The sequence below is a fragment of the Pelodiscus sinensis genome, chromosome 20 (genome assembly GCF_052426305.1).
Source record: "Pelodiscus sinensis isolate ZL-2025 chromosome 20, ASM5242630v1, whole genome shotgun sequence".
Classification (NCBI taxonomy): Eukaryota; Metazoa; Chordata; order Testudines; family Trionychidae; genus Pelodiscus; species Pelodiscus sinensis.
The window spans coordinates 6,845,101-6,871,846 of NC_143071.1; the positions used below are offsets into that span (position 1 = coordinate 6,845,101).

The following is a 26,746-nucleotide window of genomic DNA, read 5'->3' on the forward strand; positions in this document are numbered from 1 at the left end:
ATCTCCTGCACTACAACAGATGGCTCCTGCGAGCGGTGGCATGGAGGTTATTTTTGTTTCCCCTCCAGCAGAAAATAGCTTCTAAAGGCAGGACATCATCTCGACTCACTTCCTGACGGTGTATTTATGGGAAGACGCTCGGAGAGATTTTCAAAGATCCTGACACATCTATGGGGAAAGGTGTCACGCCGAGCAAAACAAAAAGTGTGTTCCTCAGCAAGCGTAAACCACTTCACTCTGGGACTTGCCAGGCCCAAGGGAAGCGATGGACGCACACTGAGTAGGTATTTCCTGTCTCTGGCTACACACGGTTAGCTCATGTTTACCGTAATCTTCGTGCACTGCTCTGGTGCCTGTCGAAACTGCTCACTATGCCCGGCAGCTAGGAAGAGATGCATCATATCCTTCAGGCTTAGACATGACTCAAGCTGAGATACACAGGTGAACTTCAACGCTTGGTTGTATTCTCATCCAGGATTTGGTCTGTGCTCTTGTTAACGGAGACCTCGTGGGAAAGACTTGTGTCTGGATTACTGACCAACCTCATGGCAGACAGGGGCAGGTTAGTACTGAAGGGTTTTAATGTGAACCTGTAATAAGCCTTTCAACCCCCCTGGGGATCATCACTGGCCGTAGAAGTCACAGCGATACGGAACCTCTGGTTTTACTAAATCCTCTTTTCCGTTCCTTAACCCTTGGTACATTCCTTTTTTCAGGTCAGTGCCCCAACACCCCAGGGATGATCCTGGCCAGAAAGTAAGGGTCCAAATCTGCTTCCATTGAGTTCCGTGATGTTGAAGTTGGCCCAAACACACGACGGGCCTTATTTTCAGAGAGGCTGAGAACCAGCGGGTCCCACTGAGTTCAAGTGGGTTAACATGGGCCATCTGAGATGCACACGTTCGCTTGAGTTATTATCATTATAACTAGGGACGTGAAAGGTTAACCAGTTAACATCAGTTGTAATGAGTGATGCTTACCAGTTCTGGTTAACTGGTGGGGTTGAAGCAACTCCCCACCCACCCAGAGGCATAGCGAGAGTGTTATGCACCCTTCCTTACCGCCGTGTGGCAAGGCCCCGAACCTGGCACATGGCTAAGCCTGATCCTGGGAGGGGGAAGGAAAGCTTGTACCTCATCTTCCCCCGCCCCCTCCAGTTTGGGGCCGGGCCCCCGCACACACTAACCCACTGGCAGAGATGGAGGAGGGTCGGGCTGGGGGCAGAGAGGCAGGGACGAGATGGCTCCAACCAGTGGCGGCGGGCAGTCGAGGGATGACAGGGGAGCGGAGGGGAGCCTGGAGGCAACTGCCCCCCTTGCCCGCTCCTTGCTATACCACTGCACCCACCGCAGGGCCGCCACAAACAGTAACCCCTGTCTGTGGCAAGCCCGGGCATGCCACACGCAGGAGCTGCTTCCGCCAGGGAGTGTCACTGGCAGGGGCCACTCTAGCCCCCTCCCTCAACACCCCCGTTTAATTGGTTAATCGGTTCAACCTAACATTTAACCCGTTAACCAATGAAAAGGGGTTTTACACCCCTCATTAGAACCATGGCCAACAGCCTGGCTTTCCAGTTCTAAAACCTGCTGGTGGAGTCCACGTGACCTGCAACAGGAAACGGGCCTTGCAAAAAGTAAATATCTCCATGTACTCTGGAAAACAACGGACTGCCTGGCTCACACAAACAACCCTACAATAACACAGTTCCCAGCATGCAAGACGGAGGAAAGGAAATTGGTTTCGACAATAAGATTTCAGTGTAAAGCTTCCAAAAGAAGGGGAGGGGTCACTGCCATCCCCCGGGGCTGGCGAAAGACTTCGGCACGCCCAGGGCAAGGCGGTGGGGCACTGGCTGTGGAGCTCCAGGAAGGGGCGTGGCCTCTGGTGAAAGGGGCGTGGCTAGCTCTCCCACCCAGCCTTCAGCACCGCCTGGACCACACCGCAGGATTCCAGTGTTCGAGGCTGCGGCTGCGGCTGCTGCTGTTGCCATGGTAGCAGTAGTGGTGGCCAGGAGGCCTGGGCCCTTTAAAATTGCCAGGCCCCAGGGCAGCTGCCGATTTTGACCTGTCGGCCTCCCTGCTGCCCCCTACTGGTTGGGATCCGTCCTGCTCTGCGTGTGTGTAGGGCAGAGGTGGGGAGAACAGGATGGATTCTGCAAAGCAAGAGGAGGAAATAACATTCCAGGGAACCGGCCGGTTTAAAGGAGGCCCCAAAGCAGAATCCAAAGGGCTGTTTCTTAAGGTCCACCAGGCTGGCTTGATAAACCCTTTCTGGGAACACTGGCAGGGCTCTGAGCCCTGACACCAGGAGATCAGGAACAGTCTCACATTTCTGCCTTTTTCAGCCTGTAGCACTTCCCTGGCGACCATGCAGGCAGCCATCCACCTGCCAACTTGGCAAACGGTGTGTGGCATTGCAGTGCCTGGAAAAAAGAAAGGGGGGGAGCCCCTCCGGAGTAGTTTCCAGGGAGGAGCAAGCAAAAACTATGGGACTGTTGCCAGAGGCGACTAGACACTGCACCAAGACAAAGAGCAAATACCGTCTATTTCAGGGGGCAGGAGGATCCCTTCTTTCTATGCAGCCCTCTGAACCTGCTGACCGTGCGAGGCAGCCCCAGCCTGTAACACAGATCCTTCCCCTCTCTCCAGGATCACCTCCCATTTCAGCACCAAATTCTCCTTCCCTACCCTCTCACTGAAATCAATGCAGAGGCCCGGTGCTAAAGCACAGCAGCATCTGGCCGAAAGGAGGATGGGACCGATCTCTCAGTAAACTCTCAACTTCCACTGTCCTCAGCAAGGACTTTCAGTGGCACGGGGGAGGGGGCAAAAGGTCGTGCATGGTCGGCCGTACATTTCCTGAAAGCCGCAGGAAACAGCCCTTCTCAGGCCCAAACACATTTCGCCCTGGATTCCTTACGGAAGGTTCACTCCGGCTCCCGTGTCCGTGCACAGGAAAGCGGTGCAGGCTGCGGCTGTGCACGGCCCGGGGTACGTGCATTTCTGAATCTTCTCCTAAGGGGAACCACCAGTTGTGGAAAGAGCGGAGCCAACTCCAGGGCCTGGGTCACGGCTCCACGCCGGCAGCCGTGACAGGAGTCACCAGGGCGGTGTAGTCCATCAGCGACGAATGCAAAGGGCTTGCAAAATCCTCTTCCTCCATCTCCTCAGGGGGAAACATCCCCCAAGTCAGCACCACTGCTCTGGAGTGGTTCCAGTTTGGGGACCCAGGCTTCTTAGCCCTTTAAAAACAGACCTTAGTGAATGGATGCGTCGTCGTTTTTTCTCATGCTTCTCCTTTACACGTAAGATGTCAGAGTGCCACTGGGCACTGTGTGTTATAGTCCTGATTCACAGAGTATACGTGTTTTACCGCCCCAGCTAGAGAGCCTGGCTTTTTAGCTTCCTCTCGAAAGGCTCATGCTAGAAGTGCTCGGTTCAGTCCCCCATGTGGGCCAACATGGGAGCCATCACGCCCATTGTGAGGGGAATTTATATCCACGGAATGAGCTTAAGATGGGCTGTAACAGCCCAATATTCCCCAAGGACCCATTCTACGCTCCTGACCAGAGACAAAGGAATTCTAGTTCCAGGCACCAGGCATGTGGGGCAGGAGGCGACAGTTTTATTTTGTTCTAGGTGACAGAGCCAGCATGAAAGCCTCTTGCTCTTTACCGAATGCAAAGAAAACATGTCAGAGCTACCGATTCTGGGCAGAGCTTCTCAGAAGGGAAGGGGGCGAGGGGGGGCGGGGCACCTGTGTTTCCACAACCCAAGCTCAACTACCTGAAGGGGGTTCCACAGAGGATGGAGAGAGGCGGCTCTCCGTGGCAACAGATGACAGGATACTGAGGGCATGGGGGGGGGAGAGGGTGATGGTTGAGGGGTGAGGAGCAAATCTATCTATTTTAGAGTGCATCTGTCTGTCCATGTGTTGGTCTGTGAGTCCATTTGCTTAAGAACTCCTAAACCGTAAGAGCCAGGGTCACCAAATTTGCTATGCAGCTTCCTCTTCTCCAGCTTAGAGCAAGCTCAGGGTTTGGTTGTGCCAGGACAACCAGAAGGCCCAGGAAGGGGACACTTTTCCATAACATGCAAAGGGAGGGGTTGCTATTTGGAGGGATGCAATGCGACAGTGGGGACAAGTCCGAAGGGCAGAGCTATCGTGCAGCATGTCCACTGGGGACAGCCGGACCACCAAAGGACTGGCGAGCAGGGCTGGTGTTCCAGCATCTTGCCACCCCCACTCCCTGCCCTGACGCTTGCACCCCTCACACCTTGCTCTGAGCCCCTCCTCACCCCTCCATGGTGGCAGATGACAGAACGAGGCAGAAAGGTCTCAAATTGCAGCGGGGGAGGTCTAGGTTGGATATGAGGAAAAACCATTTCCTGAGGAGGGTGGGGAAGCGCTGGGATGGGTTCCCTAGGGAGTTGGTGGAATCTCCATCTCTAGAGGGGTTTAAATCCTGGCTTGACAAAGCCCTGGCTGGGATGACTGAGTTGGGGTTGGTCCTGCTTTGGGCGGGGGGCTGGACTCGCTGGCCTCCCGAGGTCTCTTCCAGCCCTGGGATTCTAGGACTCTAAAGACCCGCTTACCACTGTGAGGTAAAATCAACAAACTCCGCGGAGAACTTGTCTGCCGGAAGCTGCGGCGACGGCTCCTCCACCACCTGTTTGAGCTGCTGGAACGGCGTCCCCCAGGAGTCATAGGGAAACCGCAGGATCGCCAGCTCGATCTGAGGGGAGAGAGGGGCACGGGTCAGCGAGTCAGCCGGGAAGCCATCCCACTACCCCCACAGCCTTTTGGCTTGAAAGCCCCACAAAGACCTCGAGGGACACCTGCAGCAGTGAAGGCGGCCTAGGGCGGGGTTGATATCCAATGCACCCTTCACCGCCTACCCTGTATGAACTCAGGGCGCAGTTTCTCCCTCAGCACTGCCTCTCGGGACGTAAGAACGGCCAGACCGAGTCAGACCAACGGTCCATCTAGCCCAGGGTCCTGTCTGCCGACAGTGGCCAATGCCAGATGCCCCAGAGGGAGGGAACACAACAGGAGATCCTCACATGATCCCTCCCCTGTCACCCATTTCCAGTCAAAAGGAAAAGACCAGCTAGGGCTGCCCAACTTTCTGTGTCTCTGATCAGCAATCTGTGGCCCATGAGGGCTCTCTGTACATCCTGTGAGACATTTTATTTGTGATTCCACACGCGCAGGGTTGCCAGACGCCGCTGCTTTCCTTCTGCGTAGATTTTTTTCCTACCGATATTACTAACGTGACACAGACGCAAAGCAAAGGCCCGTGAAGCAAGGTGGGTGCGGATTGCACACAACACTGACGGTGAGAGCCGGGTGCTGCCTCTGCAGCCAATCCCAGCGCTGCTACGGGTCCGTTGGCACCCCCTGCAAATTCTAGCTCCGTTGGCACAGTGAGCAAAACTGCCCTATCCCAGGAGGCTGTCTTTGTTGCATCATCTTGCAGCTCACTGAGATGAAGGGGGGGGCCCACTCATGCGGCCCCCTCAGTAGCCTCGGTTGCCCATCGCTGCCCTATGCTGTCATGTCCAACAGGGCAAAGCAGGTGTATCATCACCACCTGCGAGAAGGGAGCGGTGGATTGTGACATGTAATGTCTGTCCTGCATCTGTTCTGTCAGCTTGTAGCTTTACTATTGTTTGTATTCGGATGGCACCTCGAGGCCCCAGCAGCCACGGCCTGGAAGCCCTCGGTGTGCCATGAAGTTCGGTTCCATGCCACAAACCATGTTACAATCCGAGTACAATCACAATTTTCTAAATTTTCTTTTCACATGCAATGTTCTGTGCAAAAGACACACTTGAGTAACAGGGGAAACTGGCTAGACAGCAAATCTCTCTGTATTTTAGAGTGCATCTGTCTGTCCGTGTGTCTGTCTGTGAGTCCGTTTAAGAACTCCTCCTAAACCATAAGGGCGAGGGTCACCAAATTTGCTATGCAGCTTTCTCTTCTCCAGCTTAGAGCAAGCTCAGGGTTTGGTTGTGCCAGGACAACCAGAAACCCCAGGAAGGGGACAGTTTTCCATACCATGCAAAGGGAGGGGCTGCTGTTTGGAGGGACGCAATACAACAGTGGGGGCAACAAGTCCGAAGGGCAGAGCTATCGTGCAGCGTGTCCACTGGGGGCAGCCGGACCACCAAGGGACTGGCCAGCAGGGCTGGTGTTCTGCCATCTTGCCTGCCCACAGAAAAGGTAAGTGGGGTCCCCTTGCCTGGGGGACAGTCCCTGCCCCCCCCCACCCTAGGGAGTGCAGGGGGAAGAGAGAGAGCCCCTGCCAACCCCCTCCCTGCCCCAGGAGTGGTGGGAAGGGGGGAGGTCCTGCTGGACCCCAGGGGCAAGCCAATAGCAGGGATGTGTTGTCCCCGCTATCCTGAGCCACCCCCCCAGTGAGAAACCAGCGGCCACCCCAACTCCCTGCCCTGACTCTTGCACCCCACACCGCTTGCTCTGAGCCCCTCCTCATCCCTCAACCCTCACTCTCTCACCCCCCACGCCCTCAGTATCCTGCCCTGCCCCCTCAGATTCCTAAAGCCATGCCCCGACTCCTGCATCCCCCACACTGCCAGCCCCCTGCCCTTGAAAGACCTGGGCAACTCTGGGTAAGTCCCCCAGTGAGTTAAATGCACAAAGATAACAAATCTGAGAACACCTTTCCCCACTCTTCTCTCTCCATTACCCGACTCTCAGGGGTTAACTTCTTACCAAAGGGTCAAAGAATGATTTTTAAGCCGTCAGGGTCCCTTTAACTCCAGTTTTCCTGGAGCAGACCCATCAACTCGGAGTTAACAGAGCGATGTTGCTCACTGACAGCCCCCGAGTTGATTTGGATCTTTAAACCCCCCCCAAAAAAGAGCTCAAAACCGCAGATGCTCCGAGGGAGGGTGGATGCTGCACGCTCAGCATCTCGGGCCCTGTGCTAGTGCTGGCTTGTACTGCCATCAGCTGGCCAGCTGAAGTGACACTCGATTTGCTTTCCTGGTTGAAGCAGTCCAGTGGCGCCCCTGGGCATTTTACGTGAGCTCTGTTGTGACTTTAAGGCATCAGCCAGGAGAGACCCGGGACGTTCCGTGTGTCAGGGGAAGCCAGTTCGGCCGGTCTGTGTGCAGCCAGGCAGGGCGATGGCTTCCCAGGGGAGTGTGGTGCCAATACAAGAACTAGGCTGTGCATGCCCTGCGCACACAAGGACAGGGCTGCCATCCCCCCTCAGGCAGGTAACCTGTAGTTGGCAGCCTAGGGTCACATCCTACGCTCATTGCCCAATGGGCAGAGCCCGCATCGTATTATCCCACTAGTAAAAACTACAAGCAGTCCTGCGGCACCTTAGAAACTAGCAAATATATTAGGGCAAGAGCTTTCACGGGTACAACCTGCTTCATCAGATGAGCCGGAGTGGAAATTACAGAACTTACGGTCGGGGTATATATTAGGGATGTAACAGTGTAGTCAATTAAACAATTAACCCAGGGGTTCTCAAACTTTGTGATACTGCGACCCCCCTCTAAGTTGCTCATGACCCCCTGGGGGACCCACAGTTTGAGAAACACGGAATTAACCAATAAACGGATGCTTATTGGTTAACCCTATTGGCTACACGCAACCCCCCCCCCCCTCCACACACACACACACACTCCTTCCACTGTGGCTCTGAATCCTTTAAATGAGCCGCAGCGGGGGCAGCTGCCAGACCCAGCACAAGCTGGGACTGAGCCAGGGCGCCTGTTTCACCGGCTCACAAGCTCCTTTAAATGCACAGCCGCTTATCGATTAATTGTGTAACTGACAAAAAACGTCGTCACTACACGATTACCAAATGACACACTTCCTAACATCCTTAGTATATAGAACAGCACCTGTCACGCCCTGACTTAGCTTCATTAGTACTGGCCCTACAATGGACAGGTCACTGCTTTTGCTGTTTTACAGATCCCTAATTCTGGAATCTCCACTCCAACTCATCTGAGGAAGTGGGTTTTACCCACAAAAGTTCAGGATCTAATGCATTTGGCAACCGAGGGTGTGTCTAGACTACATGCCTCCTTCGACGGAGGCATGTAGATTAGCCACATCGGAAGAGGGAAATGAAGCCGCGATTAAAATAATCGCGGCTTCATTTAAATTTAAATGGCTGCCCCGATCTGCCGATCAGCTGTTTGTCGGCAGATCGGGGGAGTCTGGACGCGATGCCCCGACAAAGAAGCCTTTCTTCATCGACACAGGTAAGCCTCGTGAAACCAGGTTTACCTGTGTCGATGAAGAAAGGCTTCTTTGTCGGGGCATCGCGTCCAGACTCCCCCGATCTGCCGACAAACAGCTGATCGGCAGATCGGGGCAGCCATTTAAATTTAAATGAAGCCGCGATTATTTTAATCGCGGCTTCATTTCCCTCTTCCGATCTCGCTAATCTACATGCCTCCGTCGAAGGAGGCATGTAGTCTAGACACACCCCTAGAGACTGACACAGGACGACTCGTTGTTTTACAATGATAGACTAACACGGTGACCCCTCAAACTTACAGGATACTACTAGGATACTTAGAGGATACTACTAGTTCAGTGGATTTCCTCCAGTTTACACTGCTCCCGCCAGCTATTCAGCCCGGCCTTGTGAAAAGCCATGGCACAAGGTACGTCTACACTGCAGCTGGAGGCAGACATAGATGCACTAGCTTGGATCAAGCGAGCATGATAAAAATAGCAGTGTGGCCACAACGGCGCATGTGGTAGCTTAGGCCAGGTGAGTACCTACCTAGGATCTGGAGCCACTGCCACACCACACTGCTATTTCTGGTGCTAGCTAGAGCAAAGCTGGCAGGAGCATGTTTATTACACCCCATTCTACAGTGCAACCATACCTGAGAGGGGGTGTTAAAACACACCCTAGCTGAGACTGTCATTATCTTTGGGTATGTCTAGATACATCTCTTTTTCGGTAAAGGGATGCAAATTAGGCACGTCGATATTGCAAATTAAGCCAGGATTTAAATATCCTGCGCTTCATTTGCATAATGGCAGCTGCCACTTTTTTTTCGAAACGGGGCTTTTTTTTAAAAAATTAAAAAACGGCAGTTTAGATGGGAATCTTTTGAAAATAAAACCCTTTTTCAAAAGATCCTGTACTCCTCAAAAAATGAGGTATACAAGATCTTTCAAAAATGGGTTTTATTTTCAAAAGATTCCCATCTACGCTGCCGGGATGTTTTTTGTTTGTTTGTTTTTCCGAAAAAGCCCCGTTTCAAAAAAAAAAGCGGCAGCTGCCATTATGCAAATGAAGCGCAGGATATTTAAATCCCGGTTTCATTTGCAATATGGATGTGCTTAATTTACATCCCTTTACCAAAAAAGGGATGCAGTCTAGACCTACCCTTAACATCTCAGAGCATCACAATCATTAGTGTATTAATCCTCACAGCACCCCTGGGAGGTACAGCAGTTCTGTAAACTCCATCGACCAGATGGGAAACTGAGGCACGGAGACTAAGGGTACATTTTTCAAAAGGGTCTATTTGACTTTGGCTCTTAAGTCCTTGTGTTCTGAATAACTTAGAGGAGTTTTAAGTCTCACTGCCTAAGATATTTAGGCACTTTGGAAAATGTGCCCAAGTGACCTGTCTCAGGTCACATAAAGCAGAGGACTGAACTAAGGTCTCTCAAGCTCACACCCTAATCATCAGCTCCTCCTGCCTCTCTAGAGAGGGAGAGAGGACAAGGAAGCAACTGCCAAGGTCTAAAACACAGGAAGCGGCTGAGGGAAGAGCCAGAGATAGTTCTTGCCTTTAAAATTCCTCCTACCCTGCACTGGAGCGTCATTCATTTTCTCACTGAATTCAGAGGAATTCACCTCGCCATTCCGGAGATATTTATAGAGGCTGGCTGCTCTTGCTCTATGGCAGGGTTTCTCAACCTGTGGGTCAGGACCCAACACTGGGTCAACACATTGTTTCAAAGGGCTATGAAGCATCTCCTGTCCCACTGGGCCGGCCGGGCTCACCACCCTGTTTCAACATGTTCCAATGCACATTTGGTCCAGTGAGGAGACATAAGGCCAAAGTGAGCAGCACTGTAACCCAGGAGGACGCAATGGCAGGAGCGGAGAGCCCGACCCACGTTACAGGAACTGAAGGAGTGTGGGGCAGGACTCAACTCTCCCTCCCCCTCGGGGGCAAGATCGGACCTAAACCAGCCAAGGCCCCTCCAGACTAGGCTGTGACAATCTATAAACACTTACAAATGGGTTCTGAGGAGGGACGTTAAAAAGCGGGGTTCTTTGGTAAACGTGTAACCACTGAAATTTTCCACTGGAGCCACCTGCTCCACTTCCCCTTTCCCCCTGCTGCTGCCTCTGAAACAGAGGCAGCAGCATGAGCTGGTGCTTGCCAGGAGCTGGCTCTTAAGAGAAGTGGAGGGGAGGGGGGCTTTTATCATAGGCAGCGGCACAGAGAGATGGGGGGGCAGCTTCCTGGGAGCCAGTGCTCACAGGAAGCCAGCTTAAAAGCCAGCTCTCCACACATACTGGCTCCTGCCTGCTCCCCTCCCCCACCCCCGCTGCTGCCTCTGATACAGAGGCAGCAGTGTGTGTGTGGGGACGAGGAGAGAAATCTTGCATGTAACCGTGACAGTTAACTGATGAGCCCAGGCTCATCGATTAACCATTTAAACCTATGCACTGACACATCCCTAGCCCAGAGCCCCTACAAGTTGAGAACCGCAGGTCTAGAGCAGGCTCAGCTCTGAAAACCATTTGGCACCAGGAAGGGAAATGAGTTTCCATTAGTGAGATTACATGGAGGTAATCTCTCTTATCTGATCCTTACCCCAACCCATATCTACCCCAAAATTAAGGAAGAAAGTTTTGGGGGGAAGCGGCCTTAGATGGAGGCCTTTGGGCTGAGTACTACCACATTCGTAACACAAGCGAAAGCCTTGGCATCTTCATCTGAGTTCCAGAAAGAGAAAGTGTTTTCCTCCGTGTCACTTCCTGGGGACGACTCATGTTGTCCAACCATGTATAAGTTAGAACATAAGAACGGCCACACTGGGTCAGACCAAAGGTCCATCTAGCCCAGTGTCCTGCCTGCCGACAGTGGCCAGCACCAGGTGCCCCAGAGAAGGTGGACCGAAGACAATGATGTTGTTCTTTTCTTTTTTGGCTGCCAATTCCCTTTCTCCTGTTTTGTGTTTTTCCTGCATAGTGACCAGTCTCCTGTTAACCCAATGGGAAAATCGCACACACAGGAGCCAAAGGCTCAATGTGAGAATACAACGCTGTGTCTTTAAGGCAGGGGTCTCAAACTCATGGCCCCAGCAGCTTCACAACCCAACCCCGGAATCCGAGGGTTAAATCACTTGGGGGCAGCAGGTGGAGCTAAGAGACACATGGTGGGGGGAATGCGCGGCGACTCCCATGTTGTCCCCTACAGAGCCCTGCCGGCGTGGGCTGCCCACTGGTCTGCTAGGAGGATTTGAGGACTGACACCGGCCTGAAGGTAAACTGAGTTTGCGGCACCGGCTTTAAAGGCTAAAAGCATTATGGGTTGACTGCTGGAGACCTGTTGTCTCCAAGTGCATTACTTGGAGGTGGGCAGCTGGGTTGTATGCAGAGGGAGGCTGAAGGAGGTCTGTGGGTCAGACAGAAACCAGGGTCCTCCCCTGCTCATTGGTTAGCTCGGTCCCTGCTGCCTTGGGGGTTCTTTGGTGTTCAGGGGAGTCGCGCTCTTGGATTCTGTTCAACGGCGTGTGAGCCGGATTCAGGAGCTGTTCTGGGAGTGGGGGGGAGGGTGTCTCTAAGGGCTTGACCATTTTGCAAGGGTGTCCGTGGCTGTCGCTTGTACATGCTGGCTGCATAGTACAATTAGCGGCACTCACTAAGGTCTCTGATCACCTGGCTTAGTGAATTAGCTATAGGCTCCTTCCCCCTCAAACTGCAATGTTATGGGCTACCGGTGCAGGGAGAACTGTAGCCGCTGGATCGGGAACCGGGAGAGGTCCAAAAGGAAACCGAACCTGAGAGCCATTCTGAGTGTTCCCTTACACCCCAATCACTGTGAAATCAGCCCTCTCCGGGCCCCATACTCTACCATGGTGATTCCCAGACTCCAGATATCCGATTTGACACTGTATCCCTTCTGGTTTAGCTCTGGGTTGATTCTTTCAGGCTGGAAAGAGAGATGAGGACAGGTTGAAAGACACCTCCAGGCTCAATTCCCGCCTGGCTCCGCCCCTCTCCATCCCCTCGGCACGCCCATTACGATCTCCCCAAGCACAGCCACTGTCCCCTTGGTGTCAACAACTATCCCCAGCACCAGTCGGCCCCAGCCCACGAACCGACACTTCACAGCAGGGAGGGGAGGCTGCAGCCCTAGCCGGGCTGAATGCACAGCATCAGCCTTCAACCCCAAGGGGAGTGTTTGAGGGGAACCCCATATGCAAACGTCACTCCCCTATTACCTCGTGGCTGGATCTGGCCCAGACTCTCTGATGGGCAACCAGACTGGGGACTGGCCATGGGTGGCATTTGCATTCTGAGGTCTAGCTGGTGGAAGCGGAGTTCCTTTTCCCCCCGGCTCCCCATTCCAAACATATCACGCTTGGAGACTGGAGGTTTCAACTCTCTAGGGATCTGGAGTCTCCGGTAGGTGTTTGCCCCTGGGCCCACGCAGTGAAGCTGTGGGGGAAGGATTCTTCTGGGGGAAGCGTTTCACACCCACGCTCGCACAGATGTGCCAAAGAGCATAAGAACGGCCACACTGGGTCAGACCAAAGGTCCATCTAGCCCAGTATCCTGTCTGCCGACAGCGGCCAACACCAGATGCCCCAGAGGGAGGGAACACAACAGGTAATCATCACATGATCCCTCCCCTGTCATCCATTTCCAGACAAACAGAGACTAGGGACACTGTTCCTACCCATCCTGGCTCATAGCCATTGATGGACCTAACCTCCATGAATCTATCTAGCCCTTTTTAGAACCCTGTTAAAGTCCTAGCCTTCACCACATCCTCTGGCAAGGAGTTCCACAGGTTGATTGTGCAAGGCAGGGGAGACCCATTCTGACTTGGAAGCAATAAAAAAAAAAAAAAACCTGCTGCTATACAGACAGATCAAATGTGGTGGGGAACCGTGGGCCAAAGGACAGCATTCACCATGTCCCTGTGTCGTACAGCAGTGTGATCTTCCCCCGCTCCACCCATCCATACCGGCTATGGCTCTGAAAGGGATATTCCAACCCATCTCTTTAAAGCAGAGGTGGGGAACCTTTTTTGGGTCGGGGGCCACTGACTCTTAGAAGAATCAGTCGGAGGCCGCACACAAGTGAGAAGTGCAAAAAAGAAAAAACCCCACAAACACACAAAACACACATCCTCCAAACCCTCGCTGATGTGGCCCCCAGGCAAAGAAGAAGAAAGTAATTCCCTGCATTCCCCTCGCACACCAGAGCCTAGAGGGGCCCAGGCTAGTAGATTGTGTGTGCTTCAGCCCCAAAGGGGAACAGTGAAGGTCTCCCCAATGCTGGGGAGGTAGCCCTGAGCCTCGAGCGCCACCTCCAGCCCTAGGTTCCCCGCCCCTGCTTTAAAGAGCCAAAAACAGGCCGCTAAGTGAATCCAAACCAGCAGCTGACATGAGGTCTGAAACGTGAAGGGCCCTAATGTACCTGACCCGTCTACACTGACCACTCCCTGGTGCTCTTGCTGCTTTTTCAAGGAGGAGCCTGGGTGTAGCTGAAAGTGTTATTGTCCCCACTGTGCAAACAGAGCCACCGAATCAAAGTGAGGTGACAGGGCTTCCTTACGATCACACAGTCAGTCAGTGTCGGCACCAGGAGTCGTGATTCCCAGCTGTGAGCGTTAGCTGTAAGAGCCCGCTCTCTGTGTTTACAACTAATTGGACAACGACTGCAGAGGCACGTGTCAGTAAGCGAGCTGCTGGCAGGCATGCTGGAAGTTGCCCTCTTGACGCCTCCCGTTTTAAGATCATCTATTGCCCAAGGTCAGGCCCCCCCACCGCAGCAGAGCGGTCAGTTTCCCCCACGTCTTTCGTGAAGCGTCTCGACTTACAGCCATGTAGGGCTTGCATCCGGCATCCATGGTTTTAGCAACAGAGTCAACGAGGTAACCGCTAATTCCAAAATCGCACATTTTCACCTGCCCCTGCGTATTGATCAACACGTTAGAGGGCTTTACATCTGCAAGAAGGAACACACACCATCGTCACTGTCGCAAGTGGGCCTTGTGCTCATCGTTTTTAAAGCATCCCTGCGAGCGAACCAGGTGGGTTAACTTCCTACCACCAGAGGGCACCAAATATCGACCGTGTCAGCCCAGGCAGGCTCATCAGCCCGGCTTTGTAGCTACTGCAGGAAGATTGGGAGAAGCTCCTAATGCGGAGGATCGTCTCTGTTGACACAAGCTCCTCCCATGTCTTATAAGCACAGCCCACAGGCAAACTAACAGGTTTTCCCCGTGATCGTTACTTTGAGTAGACCCCACCGACAAGAGCGATGCCACCGAGTAGCACCCGGGTGCCTCTTGGTGAGTATCGGCAGCACCGATTCCAGCATTCTCCCCCGTGAAAATCCACAAGGGGGTGTTAACTGAAGATGCTTTTGCAGAAGCATGAAGGAAAGGCCAAGAGATAACATGAGAAGGGGGCAGGTGGCAGGGAAGGGGGGGGGGGGATTCCAGGAAGACAGGAGGAGAAAGAAGGGGTGGGAAAAGGAGAGAAGGGAGCTGGGGAAGGAGAAACTCGTAAGACAAGATACAGAAGCCAAAGTTCTCTCATTTTGGTGCTCAACTGGCGATCCTTTGGGCCTGAATCAGAGGTGCACATGGGGGTGCCAGGACAATGGATGGAGCGGGGTTACTGAAAGCCACTGAACCAAACTATAAGCCCTGTAGATAACCCTAGTTCCAGCACCTATGGGTGCACCTGCAGCTCTTACTGACTTCCGCTGGAGTTGGGAGAACCCACGTTTTTTTGAAATCGGTCCCAAGGTGTTGGAAATCCTATTTTCTAATCACACTTACCAGGCCTCCTTCGCCATCCTATCTGCACACCCCACGCTCATTAATGTGTGAGGCAGGCCAGCCAGTGCTATTAACCCCATTATTCAGAGAGTGTCTCGCTTTCCTAAGAGACTGCCCAAGGTTACGCAAAGAAGCCTCAAGCAGAGCAAGGACTTGAACCCATCCTAGGGCAGGGCTCTCACCTCACTTCACCTCTCTCCTGAAACACTTGCTCCAAATACATGCATTACAGTACTAAAGAGCTGTAAGGACATCTGAGGATGGCTGGCAGAACCAGCTCCCCTTGCACATGCTAATCAGAACTTAAGAGATTCATGGTATTTAATATCTTGCCTCTAATCAGGGCTTTGCAATGCATCAGGAAGCCGAGATTGGAATAAGGGAATTTCAATTGTAATCAATTACGCAAAAAAATTCCAGACGCAAAATGGCATTTCCCACCCGCCATCAAATGTCCAGAAAGCTCGACCTCAAGCACACTCATGACAGACGATCCCCCTGTTACATCTGAACTCCTGTCATTTCAAACAACGCTTTCCCTCAGCAGACATGCTGCAGATACGGGCTTTTTTTTTTTCCCCCCAGAGCATGGAAAACAATCCTTTACATCAACGTGCCAACTAGTGAAAGAGCAAGTTAGTCACTTTCCTGTCATGTGGGTTCTTGGTATCTGCCTGAATGCGGGTGGTTCCTTTAAAGGGGACATGGTCAAGAGAGTTTAAGCCCCAAATTTAAATTCTGTTAAAAACAAAAAACAAACAAACAAACACCCGCTCCCCCAAACGACAGAGAAATTATGCCACCGTTTGGAGTGCAGACACTACAGTGTCGCATGAGTACATGAAGTGTGACACTAAAGAGGAGTACCAAAAAAACCCCCAAAAAACACGTCAATGAATTATTATTGCTATTATAAACTGCTGTAGCATCTGACAGCTCCAGTTACAAACCAGATGCCGCTGTGCTAGGTTCTGTACCGACACAAACTTTTTTTTCAGTTTTAATCATTTTGCGTTATTATTAGGGACACTGGTCAGGAAAGAGTTTGAAGCACAGACTGTAAGATATTTACCCTGCCAGAGTCTCAAATATTACCAAACACTGCAGACTTGATCACAAATCTGGAGGTCAAATTCCATTGCTGGAGGGGAAAATTTTTAGGCCCCGATTTTTATTTCTTAGTACCTATGTCAGTCTTTTTAAAACTCAAGCTATTGATAACTGTACGTTGCCTACCTCCCCCACAGGATAAGCTGCTGATCTAGCCTGCATCTAAAAGTTCTGGCTGCATTAGAGGGTGAACAAGCTGAGATGTGTTACCTAAGGGCGTGTCTACACTAGGAAACTATGTAGTCCGAGCCAGGCTCCGTTCAAGTGGACACGCTACCTTGGCTTAGAGCCCCAGGAAGCACTGGGGAGTCGTTACTTTGAATAACTCTGAGGAGTAGCTATTTCGAAACAGCAGCACTGGAGCATCCACACGACCGCTATTTCGAAATAACTATTTCAAAATTAGCATTATTTCCCGAGGAAAGCAGAAGTGCAGATTTCAAAAGAAGTATCCCGTTATTTTGGAATAATGGGCTTGGTAGTATGGACGCTCCACTTATTAATTCAACCTAAGTGGGGTTATTTTGAAATAAAGCCCTAGTGTAGACCAGGACTAAGTGTAAACGCCACCAAAGGGCAGCTCTGTTCCCATTCCGCACCCGGAGGGTATCTGCATATGCAGAATCTGACTGCCAGCCCGTCCCAGCCAATGGGAGTCTATCCATGGGCGTCAATAAGGTCTCGGTCAGGCCTGTCATTAGCCACGGGTGCCCATCCCAGCATGCAGTGGGGAAGCAGAAGCAGGGGAGAAATCCAGTGAAGCAAGCAGACAAATCAGCCATTTCTTCTGCCGGCCAAGTGAAGAGGGAGGCTGTTTTGTGTCTCCTCGGGAGAGACGTGCCAGCATGTCGATGGAATTTTAAGAGCAGCTCAACATTCTATCCCCTTGGTTACCGCTCATCCTAACCAAGCTTTGGGTTATCCTGGGTTACTGAGCCACAGAATCTCCCCTGCCTCCCAAACCTCATTTATTTGGGCCACTTTTAGTGGGCACTGAGTATAACCTTTTTGCTAGACAAAGTGCACAACACAGGGCTCTGTAAGAAACAGGGGCTACGCCAGTCACACTTACCTCTGTGAATTACGGACAGCTTACTATGTAGATGTTCTAGTGCTTTTACAATCTGAAACATAACAAACCTACAGTGAACCACGGCTGGCGGCAGCACGGCGTGGCCAATCCAACCCTGCTAGCCTCAACAGCGACTGCCCCATGCTCGCCCCACCCGCTCCAATCTCGGTTTGTCGTTCCGGAAGCGTGCTAGGGAGGCGGCGTGCTCAGTGAGGGCTAGTGTGCCATTTTAGTGACCCCTAGTGGAGAGCTGAGAATGCAGCTCACACGAGTGAGCCACATTCAACCTTGCTTACTATAAAGGAAGGAATTCGTGGAGGGGGGTGGGGCTTGCTGTCCCCCTCCAGCCCTGGGTTTACTATTCATGGCAATGGTTGCGAGAGAGGTGAGCATGCAAAACGTGCTCCTGCGTTGGCAAGGACACCTCTCTGATTGCCCCTTGACTGTCCCCCAGCAGGCAGATCTCCTCCCCGCAATCAAGAGCTAACTTCCCTGTGCTCCCTGCCGCCCAAAAGGAATGTGCATGCCCAGGAATGACGCTGCCTTGATGGGGAGAAAAAGCAGCTGGCGTGCGCTCTCCACAAAAATTGCTTTTCTTCGGGCTCATAATTGAAAAGCAGATCGGCAGCTTGGTGAGTCTTTTCGGCTCGTAACTGCAGACACGTAACCACACACCAAACAGGCATCTGCATTGCAGCTGGGCTGCTGGCCAAGTTCATCCCAGGGCTCAGAGGGCAGGGACGTTAGATCCTCACAGCCTAGGTTTAGAATAGACACAACACACCCGCCCATACTTACAGAGACGGCTATTTTCCCTAAGATATCTTCAGGGATCGTCAGGCCTTTGTCAATGACATGTTTGTAGAATTTGTCCAGTGAGGTATCCATCAGCTCCATGCAAATCCACACATCTCCCTGGGGGAAAAGAGAAAGCAAACATTTGTCCCATTTCTCCGATCGCCCGCACCCTTGATTTGCTCTTGCTGGCTTTTTAAAAGTCTTGTAGAAGATTGCACCGGGCTTTCCTTGCTCTTCCTGGATTAAGAGCAACATATCTGACTGATAATACGGTGTTGCCCTCCACGGCTCAGGGGTTTGGACATTTTCTTAAATGTCCAAAGTGACTAACTGGCTTAGGAATCTAAGTCACATTGAAAGCCAATAGGACTCACTTTCCAAAGTGCCCGTGGCCCCAAGATTTTCACAAGGGACTAGAGATTCCAAATGCTCCATTTTTTGGTGGCTCAGCTCAGACTCCTGAAAGGGGACAGATGTTCAGAGGATGGGTGCTCAGCATTTTCTGACCATCAGGCCCCTCAGTCGTGTCCCAGGTTCCACACCCAAAAGCTGAGGTTCCCAAAAATCACGTGTCGCATTTGAAAATTTTGGCCTTAAATCACGCCTGAAAATAGGACTGAGCTGCTTCTGAAAAATTCCCCACGGTGATGTTCTTCTCTAGTTCCCTGGCTCAATTCAAGTCGAGAAGATCAGTATTTATCAGTGGAGGGATGTTTTGGAAAATTATGTGTTATACATACTTGGGTAAGATCTCCTGGCTATAATAAGCCGGAGGTTAGATTAGAGATGCTAAGGGTTCTCCTGGCTTTAAATGCTATGCAACTCAACATGCCGTGAGCTGATGTTCTCGGCACATAACTGTCTAAAAAACACACCACAGAAACTGGTAGTGCCATTAAGATGCTTGTCCCACCTCACCCAGAATCCAAGAGGGTTTCGTCTCCCCTGATCGAGAAATGATCTGATTTATGAAGGCTAAGTTCCTTTAGGTAGGGATCTTGGTTTTATATCTATCTGCATAGCAGAGTACCTGCCCATCAGTGGTGGTGTATTAAAACCATCATCTAGCTCAGCCGTGGCCAACCGCGGCTCATAAGTCTCATGTGGCTCCCTCCCCCCACAGGGTGTGGCTCGCAAAGCCCCCCCAGTGGCTCGTAAAGCTGCCTCCGTGCTCCCAAAAACAGCTCTCCCCCTGGCTCCCTGTGTTGACCTGGGCAGGAGAGTTGTCCGGCGTGGCCATTAAAGATGGCAGCAGCTGGGGGAAGCCTGACGTGGCCAAAAAGCCTCTAACCGTGTTTTCTTAAAGGGGCAGAGGTTTTTTTTTTGCTCGACCAAATGCTGCTATTAAAGGGAGCAGTCCTCTTTTTTTTTTCCCTCCTTTTTCTCCTTGACAACTTTGCCCTGGCTCTTCACGCTGGATCCACTGAGATCTTGGCTCTTTGCCCAGAATGGCTTGGCCACTCCTGATGTAAGTAAAACAGCAACAGGCAACCAAGACTAGTAAGTGGGCCTCACGAGCGGCCCTCCTTCATCTCAGTGGGCCACAAGATTGTCATAACCAAGGCGGTCTTCCAGGACAGGGTAGTTTTGCTAACCGTACTTGGGTACCTAGAATTAGTAGGGTGTGCCATTCAAACTGTAGCAGTATTTTGATTGGGTGCAGAGGGAGCATGCAGCTCTCACAGTTGATGTCGTGTGCAATCAGCACACACCTCGCTTCACAGGCCCTTGATAAACATGCGTGTCACTTTAGTAATACTGCTAGGGGGAAAATACTATGCAGACTGAAAGCAGCAAAATCTGGCAACCCCGCACCTGGGCAACAGTAAACAAAATGTCTTGTAGGGCACGCATGGAACTGAGATTGGCCGCAGGTTGTTCACCCCTGATCTAAAAGATGTTCAGACACTCCAGGGAAGGACGCAGCAAAAGTGCCTAGCTGGCTGGGGGAAAGGCTTACAATATCGTCTAATCTTCTAGCTTACGTTTTAAAAAAAGAACAGTGCCCATCACGAGAGCCCTACAGGGATACAAAATTGATATCGGCATCTGCAAAAATGAGCCACAGACATCTGCATCCACAAATGTGGATACCCGGGGATACAAGGCAGACATCCGCAAACTGGCAAGGTTCCAGATCAGGGCTACTCAACACGCGGCCCGTAGGCTGCATGCGGCCCACAGCCTGTTTGTCTGCAGCTCACAGTGTGGTTTGGGTTTATGCAGGGCTCAGAACACAGCCTGTGGGGGGGGAATCCTTTGAACATGGCCTCTACTGGGAACACGCTCCATAATGGAGTGTCAATAGAACGGTCTTCTGTTGATATGCTTTATAGTAGTTAAATTCCTGGACTGTCATTGCTCATTAAATGTGCTGTCATGGGTGGAAATCAGGTAAATATTGCATTTTATTAATAGCAGCAGAACTGACTTAAATGGGGCCTGCGTGTTGTGTAGTCTTGCCTTAATCTTTGTATTCATACCCATCAGCGTGAACAAAGTTATTTGCATAGATTTGCACGTATGTACAACCACACTTAAGGTGCGGCCCTCAGCATGTGCTCTGAGTATTACTGAGGCCCCTGGGGCTTTCAAAGTTGAGTAGCCCTGTTCTAGATACTAAATTAGTATCTGCAAAAATAAGCCAGGGATCTCCATGGATTTGCAGGGCTCCACCCATCACAATGGTCTCCAAGGCAAGGAAGTGTGAGTGCCAAGTGGGGGAAAGACGTAGGCAGGAATCCAGAATGCTGTACCTCTCGAAAGAGCGCACCGTAGAACGTGACAGTGAAGTGGCAGTCTACCGTTCTCATGGAAATGTCCAAGTCCATTAGTAACCTCTTCTGCTCCTGGCTATTCACTGTGGCTCGGATCCGCTGGAAGAGAGAGCATTTTAGCACTGGCTGTTAGTCTCCCAGCTGCATGCAGGATTTCACTCACATATGCACTTACAACACCTACACAAGGGGTAAGCGCCACGCAGCACAACACACCCAAGTCCCGGCATTTACTCCGGTTTGTAAATCATTTCCCCATTTTGCAAGTGAGAGATTTTTAAAGTATTGTCCGGGGTTTCTCTTCTGGTGCCAGAGCCTTTCGGGGTAAAAAAGCAACAATGGTAAAATAAAAATGAATGCCGGTGAATATGGATGGAAATGGGTCACGTTCAGAATACAGGCCGCAGATTAAGAGTGCAGGACAATTATTGCTTTAGTCGGAGGGATTACAACAAAGATGACTCCCCTTTATTCTAAAAGCATGTCATGTTGCATTGGAGGTGGGCTAGACGAATGGTGCACACAGACACTTCTTGCAAGCGTTTGTTCTGTTTGCAATAAGAGAAATTCACCGCTCCCTAAAGTTCTGACGCGGGGAAGGAGAGGCTAAAGGAAACTCCTTAACTTAATAGAGAAGGAATAGGCAACAGAGAATACACCTCCTTGTATGCTGGGGTGCTTCTTCATCCACCCACAAGTCTTCTGGGATCTCCATGATCTGCACATGCCTATTAAAAGCAGGTGCTGTAAATTATATGTGACCCTTGAGCTCCGGTTAAGAGGCCCACAGGTAAAACATGAAACCTCCTGGGACAAATTCACCCTACTGCAGTTTGTTTTCACTCAGGCCAGGTCCACACTATGGGAGAAGGCCGGCTTAAGGTATGCAATTCTAGCTACGTAAAAAACGTAGCTGGAGTCAACATACCTTATGTCAAGTTTGGCACCAACCTCACACCGGAAAGTCAATAGGAGAAACGCTCCCGTCAACTTCCCTTACTCCTTGCAAGGAACAGGAGTACCGGTGCCCACACGGGTGCCCTCAGTATTTGATTTAGCGGGTCTTTACTAGACCCGCTAAATCAAATGTGGAAGATCAACCACTGAAGCGTTGATCTTCCTGAAAGTGGAGACGTGGCCTAAGCCAGAGTATAGATCAACACAAAGAAAACAAGTGCATTTTCAAAACCTGAGGGCATAGGTGTTTTAAAGTCCTAGTGAAGACAGGGCACGTTCTAGACTGAACCTTTGCTAGGTGAGCAAGTGAATAATTTGCCCTGTCTACACTAGGATTTTTTAAAATGTCTGCTGTCATATTTGAAAAATGCACCTTTTTTCCAAGTGTAGATCTGAACTTCTACTAGGCGTTAACATCCCACCCGTTTTGGCACCCAGTTGCTCCATATGGAAAGAGTAAATCCCTTATCAGGTTAAAACCTAGTCTACACTACATTCTCCACCCCTCACCCCTGTTGTTGATCTAATCTATGTAACTTCTTGTATGCTAATAGCATAGCTGAAATTGACATACTTAGAGCAGTGTCTTCCATAGATAAGGTTGGCAGCTGACGCTCTCCCGTCGACTCCACCTACTTTTCTCATACTGACGAAGTACCGGAGTTGATGGGAGAGGGCTCGGAGGTCGATTTATCACGTCTAAGTAGATGTGATAAATCAACTGCCGGTGGGTCAATTGCTGCAGTGTCGATTCACCATGTGGCGAAGGCCTACTCAAGCAAAGGTAAGAATGGAAACTTATGTTGATGACAGCCCAAAGGGTCAGCACACATACACACACAGAAAACACCATAGGAGTCTCACTCTACCTTCACCGCCATGATCTGCCCGCTAGGCATGTGCCGCATCTTCTCCACCACCCCGTACGCACCTCGGCCCAGTTCAGAGATCGGCTCCAGGTCGTCCGCCTTCACTTCAAAGTTCTGTGGGAGGGAGAGAGCCAGAGTGAAAAGGTCAAAAGCAAAAGAACGTGTGCAACACGGGCCGCATGGTCAGTGTGGTACAGGGAGCCAAGAACTTCTAAGATCTTGCTTGCATACCAATTCCCATTGGTGGGCAGATAGCCTCTCCTCTCCATGCCCGTTTCCCTCTCTTCAAGATAAGAATACTGAATCTAATCCCCACGGAGTGTACGAGGATTAGCTAGTTAATGATAATTAACTGAGTCTCCAGAAGCGAGACTCTAAAGGTGACTAATAGCATCTCACATGGAGCTGAAAGAGCTTTAAGAACAGATTTCCTCATCCTTTCAGTTTTATTTCCTAATTCTTAGCAAGCAAAATCAACCAAGCCAGTTTCCATTTCACTTGGTTTCACTTTTAGGTTCTCGGCACTGCAACGGTCGCTGCAAATCCTGCTGGAAAATGCTGAAAAAAACCTCTTCCCAGAGCATGTCTAAAAGAAATAATCCAAGGAAGTATTTCTAAATGGTCTTCGGGTTTGAAAAGCTCACGTCTACAAACCTCTACTGGGGCCAGATCAGAACTGAAAGCGCCACTTTAAACCTCAACAGATTTTGTCTAGCGTTACAGATTGCTTTCTCTTGGCCTTGCAGAAAGGACGACTTCATTTTGCGCTCCATAGTCTGCCCTGCCCCTTCTTCTTTTCGATGCAATATTGTGCACAGGGCCGCATTTTTGCTTATTGTTATTTTGGCATTTTGAAATCAGTCTTTGCACCTCAAACCGACCCTTCTGTATGCAGAACGTACCGCCTCAGAAGTCAATCACCCTGCTGACAGCGACTGGATATAATGAACCGATTCACAGCCCATAAGCCTACACCACTTTCTGCCTGAGAAGCAGAAAAGCTGCTGCCTGAAAAGTGCTGTCTGGAGAGGATTGCGAGAGCTCAGGTGTGCACACTGGGTGACTGTACAGCTAGGACGCGGGCTGTCCGGTCACAATTACACAAGCTGTAAAAATAGCCTTCAACTAGCATTTGTGTGTTAACATGGAGCTGAACATGTTTTTTCTGCCCGGCACGTTGCCTGTTGTTTAATGCAAACTCCTCCTAAATGTGCACTTTGTTGCTAAGTTGAAGAACTCTGCCTGGAAGAGACAAGAGAAAGGAACATGGCACTTGCTCTAGGATCAAGTTAACACAGCTTGTGGAAGAAGAACATGAAGATATTGCCTAATGTCAGGGGCCACTAAGTCACAGAAAAATCAGTCGGGGCTGCACACAAGTGAGAAGCAGAAAACCCCCCCACAAGACGCACTGACCAACACTTGGAGACTTGCTACGGGACTGAATCGCAAGTGCCAGCTTGCCCTGCTGAGGTAGGAAGCCCCGAGTTTTGTTGCAGGCCGGATCCTAGTAATCCAGGGGCCGGATCTGGCCTTCAGGCCGAAGTCTCCCCTGTCCTAGAGGAACTTTGCAGGAGAAATGCATTCTGGGACAGAGACCAGCTAATTGCAACCTGGGTACTGACTGCTAGCCAAATCAAGTCTCCCTCTTCCACTGGAAGCCATTTTTTTTTTAAAGTTTGAGATCTGTATTTTATGAGAGTATGAGTCTGCACCTTCCAGCATGGTATTTCTGCCTCCACGCAGAGCTCCTTCTGGAATTCTCCTCCTGAGGGCTGCTTTTCTTGGAGCAAGGGATCACTGAGCTGTGGATCCCTCACACACGTCCCCTCTTCCAGCCCCTGCTCTGTGCCAGGAAGCAACATGAGAACCGCCAGATCCTGTCTTCCGAAAGCGGCCAATGCCAGGTGCCCCCGGAGAGAATCCACAGACTAGGGATCCATCCCTCGTCGCCCATTCCCAGCTTCTAAATAAATGGCAGGGCCTGGTTCTGATCTGATGCAGGAAGAGGTAAACTGCCATTTTCATGCCCTGGTGCCACGTTCTAACAACAAAAAGCGATTCGGGATCCTCCTCGTGGCCAGCACTATAGGACGGGAAGGGGTTCGGAAATCCCTGAAGCCTCTTTGATCTCTTCCTCTCCTCAGGCGGACAATCCATGGTGCTGGAGTCCTGCAAGCTATTGGGGTTGACTTGGCTGGCTTTGATTATATTTCAGGAAGGAAAAATGGGTTCGCTTCCTTATCATCCACTGTGCCTCCCATTAAGTGTAGTCAGCATGAAAGCTAGAGGAGGTGTCCTTTGCCACGATGCCCAGGCTGAGCAATTTGGCTTAACAGCGCCCCAGGGAAATAGAGGAGGAGTTCGGCTTTGAAGTGAACAGTCCAACCACCGAGAGTGGAAGTTCACACCTCAGCTGGAGCTAGGGACATTGCTCCTGGGGAACGAGCCAGTCATCAAGGGGAGGTAGGAAAAACAAGAAAGAAAACCAGCCCTACTCTCTGCTCCCTCTGGGGTGAAGAGAAAATGGTTATTTGCACAGTAACCAAGAGCCCCAAGTCAAGTTGTTCCCCAGCTCAGCTTTGAGGTGTCCGTGCGCATGTGCACCCACGAGTTCTTGATCACTGCTCCCCTATGGTATGTCCCTCCTCAATGGTCAACAGTATCTCAGGCTGTTGTGAGGCGATAACACCTGAGGCTGGCAGCAACCAGCTTCCGGCTGTAGGAAGAAAGAGTCTCCATTTGGTTCTCCTTGATTGCAAAGGTTTGCTATAGGGAAGGGCAGAGTGTGTGAAGGTAGGTATGAGAAATGGGGGCATCCTAAGCATCGGATGCCAATGTGGAGAAACCCCTACCCCGAATGGACATCGCACGAATGGGCCAGTCACAGGGAAATGCCCAGCAGAGAATCGAGCCTGGGGGTGGGCAAAATTTTTTTTGCTGGGAGCCACTTCAAAAATTTCTGCCACACTGGAAGGGGCGTAGCCGCACTGGACGTGGCCGGGCCTCGAGCAGAAGAGGCGGGGCCTCAAGCGGAAGGGGCGGGGCCAGGATACTTCCCTGCTTCCCCACCCACGGACCATGATTGGTCTAGGGGTGGGGAAGCGCGTGAAGTCTTTGCCCCCCTCCCAGAGGTTCCCCCTAGATGCCCATACCCCTGGCGGTGGGAGGAGACTTAGCACGCTCCCTCTTCTGCCCCCAGGCCAATCAGGACCTGGGGGCAGGGGCATGCGCGAAGCCTCCTCCTGCCTTTGCAGGAGCGCGTGGCACTTCTAAGCATTGTGTGCTGCTTGCAGGGTGGAGCCAACTTCATGCATTTCCTCCCACTCCCAGGCTGTAATTGGCCTGGAGGCGGGAGAGTGGCAGGGGCTCTGCAGGCTGATCAACCCGCTTGGCCCCTTTTGCCTACCCGATCCAGCTGTTGGCCAGCATTCTAAGCAGCCTCCCTCCACGAGGATGCCTGGCCCACATGACGCTCTCACTCAGTATCCTACATCTAGACCAGCAGCAGGGAACCCTAGCCAACGCGCATCATCGACTCTGCTCACAGGGACTCCATCCAGGAATTCTCTGGAGTCCGTGGGATCACCAGAGTTCAGATCGTGCAGCTGGCCTTCCTAGAAAACTTCACCAGAGACCTTCTGAGAAAAACCCTCAGCCTGCATCCAATTCAAGTGAATTTCGAAACCCTGCCTCGGCTCCATGTCCGCCCTGCCTCGGCTCCATGTCCGCGTGCGAAGCGCTGGACTCCGCCAGCTGAGGAGACACGTGTGAATGCTACAGCTGAAGGAGGACTTTGTGCCAAACAATGGCTCAGGGCCAGGGGTGTGGGTGCAACTAAATCAGGGCAGATACTCCAAGTGGCCGAAACTGCTCTCTCAGACCACTGAAAAGTAAATTTCTCAGGCTGCGTCTTGTTAGCCTGTATCGATCCCAGTGGTGGGAGAACGAAGCAAAACTATTAACATTACCCAGGGCTCACCCATCAGCACCTTGTCCCTGACGACATGTTACTATTAACACCTTTAAGCGTGTGGTGTTGGGGGTGTCATGAAAAAGCCACGCAAAGGGGAAAGGATGCTGCGGGTGTCCCATAGGGAGGTGGGGCCA

At 51.4% G+C, this 26,746-nt stretch overlaps 1 protein-coding gene across 1 annotated transcript in view; it reads right to left on the reverse strand.

The window, feature by feature from the left end:
- Positions 1–26,746, reverse strand: part of MAP2K6 (mitogen-activated protein kinase kinase 6) — a 102,750-nt gene that overhangs the window by 10,487 nt on the left and 65,517 nt on the right. The window contains exons 4-10 of the mRNA XM_006129156.5: positions 22,637–22,750; positions 20,790–20,909; positions 18,034–18,150; positions 17,236–17,287; positions 14,085–14,212; positions 12,108–12,185; positions 4,596–4,735 (exon numbers count right to left, since the gene is read on the reverse strand). Coding sequence (XP_006129218.1) covers positions 4,596–4,735; positions 12,108–12,185; positions 14,085–14,212; positions 17,236–17,287; positions 18,034–18,150; positions 20,790–20,909; positions 22,637–22,750 — 749 coding nt within the window. The remainder of the gene's footprint in view (positions 1–4,595; positions 4,736–12,107; positions 12,186–14,084; positions 14,213–17,235; positions 17,288–18,033; positions 18,151–20,789; positions 20,910–22,636; positions 22,751–26,746) is intronic.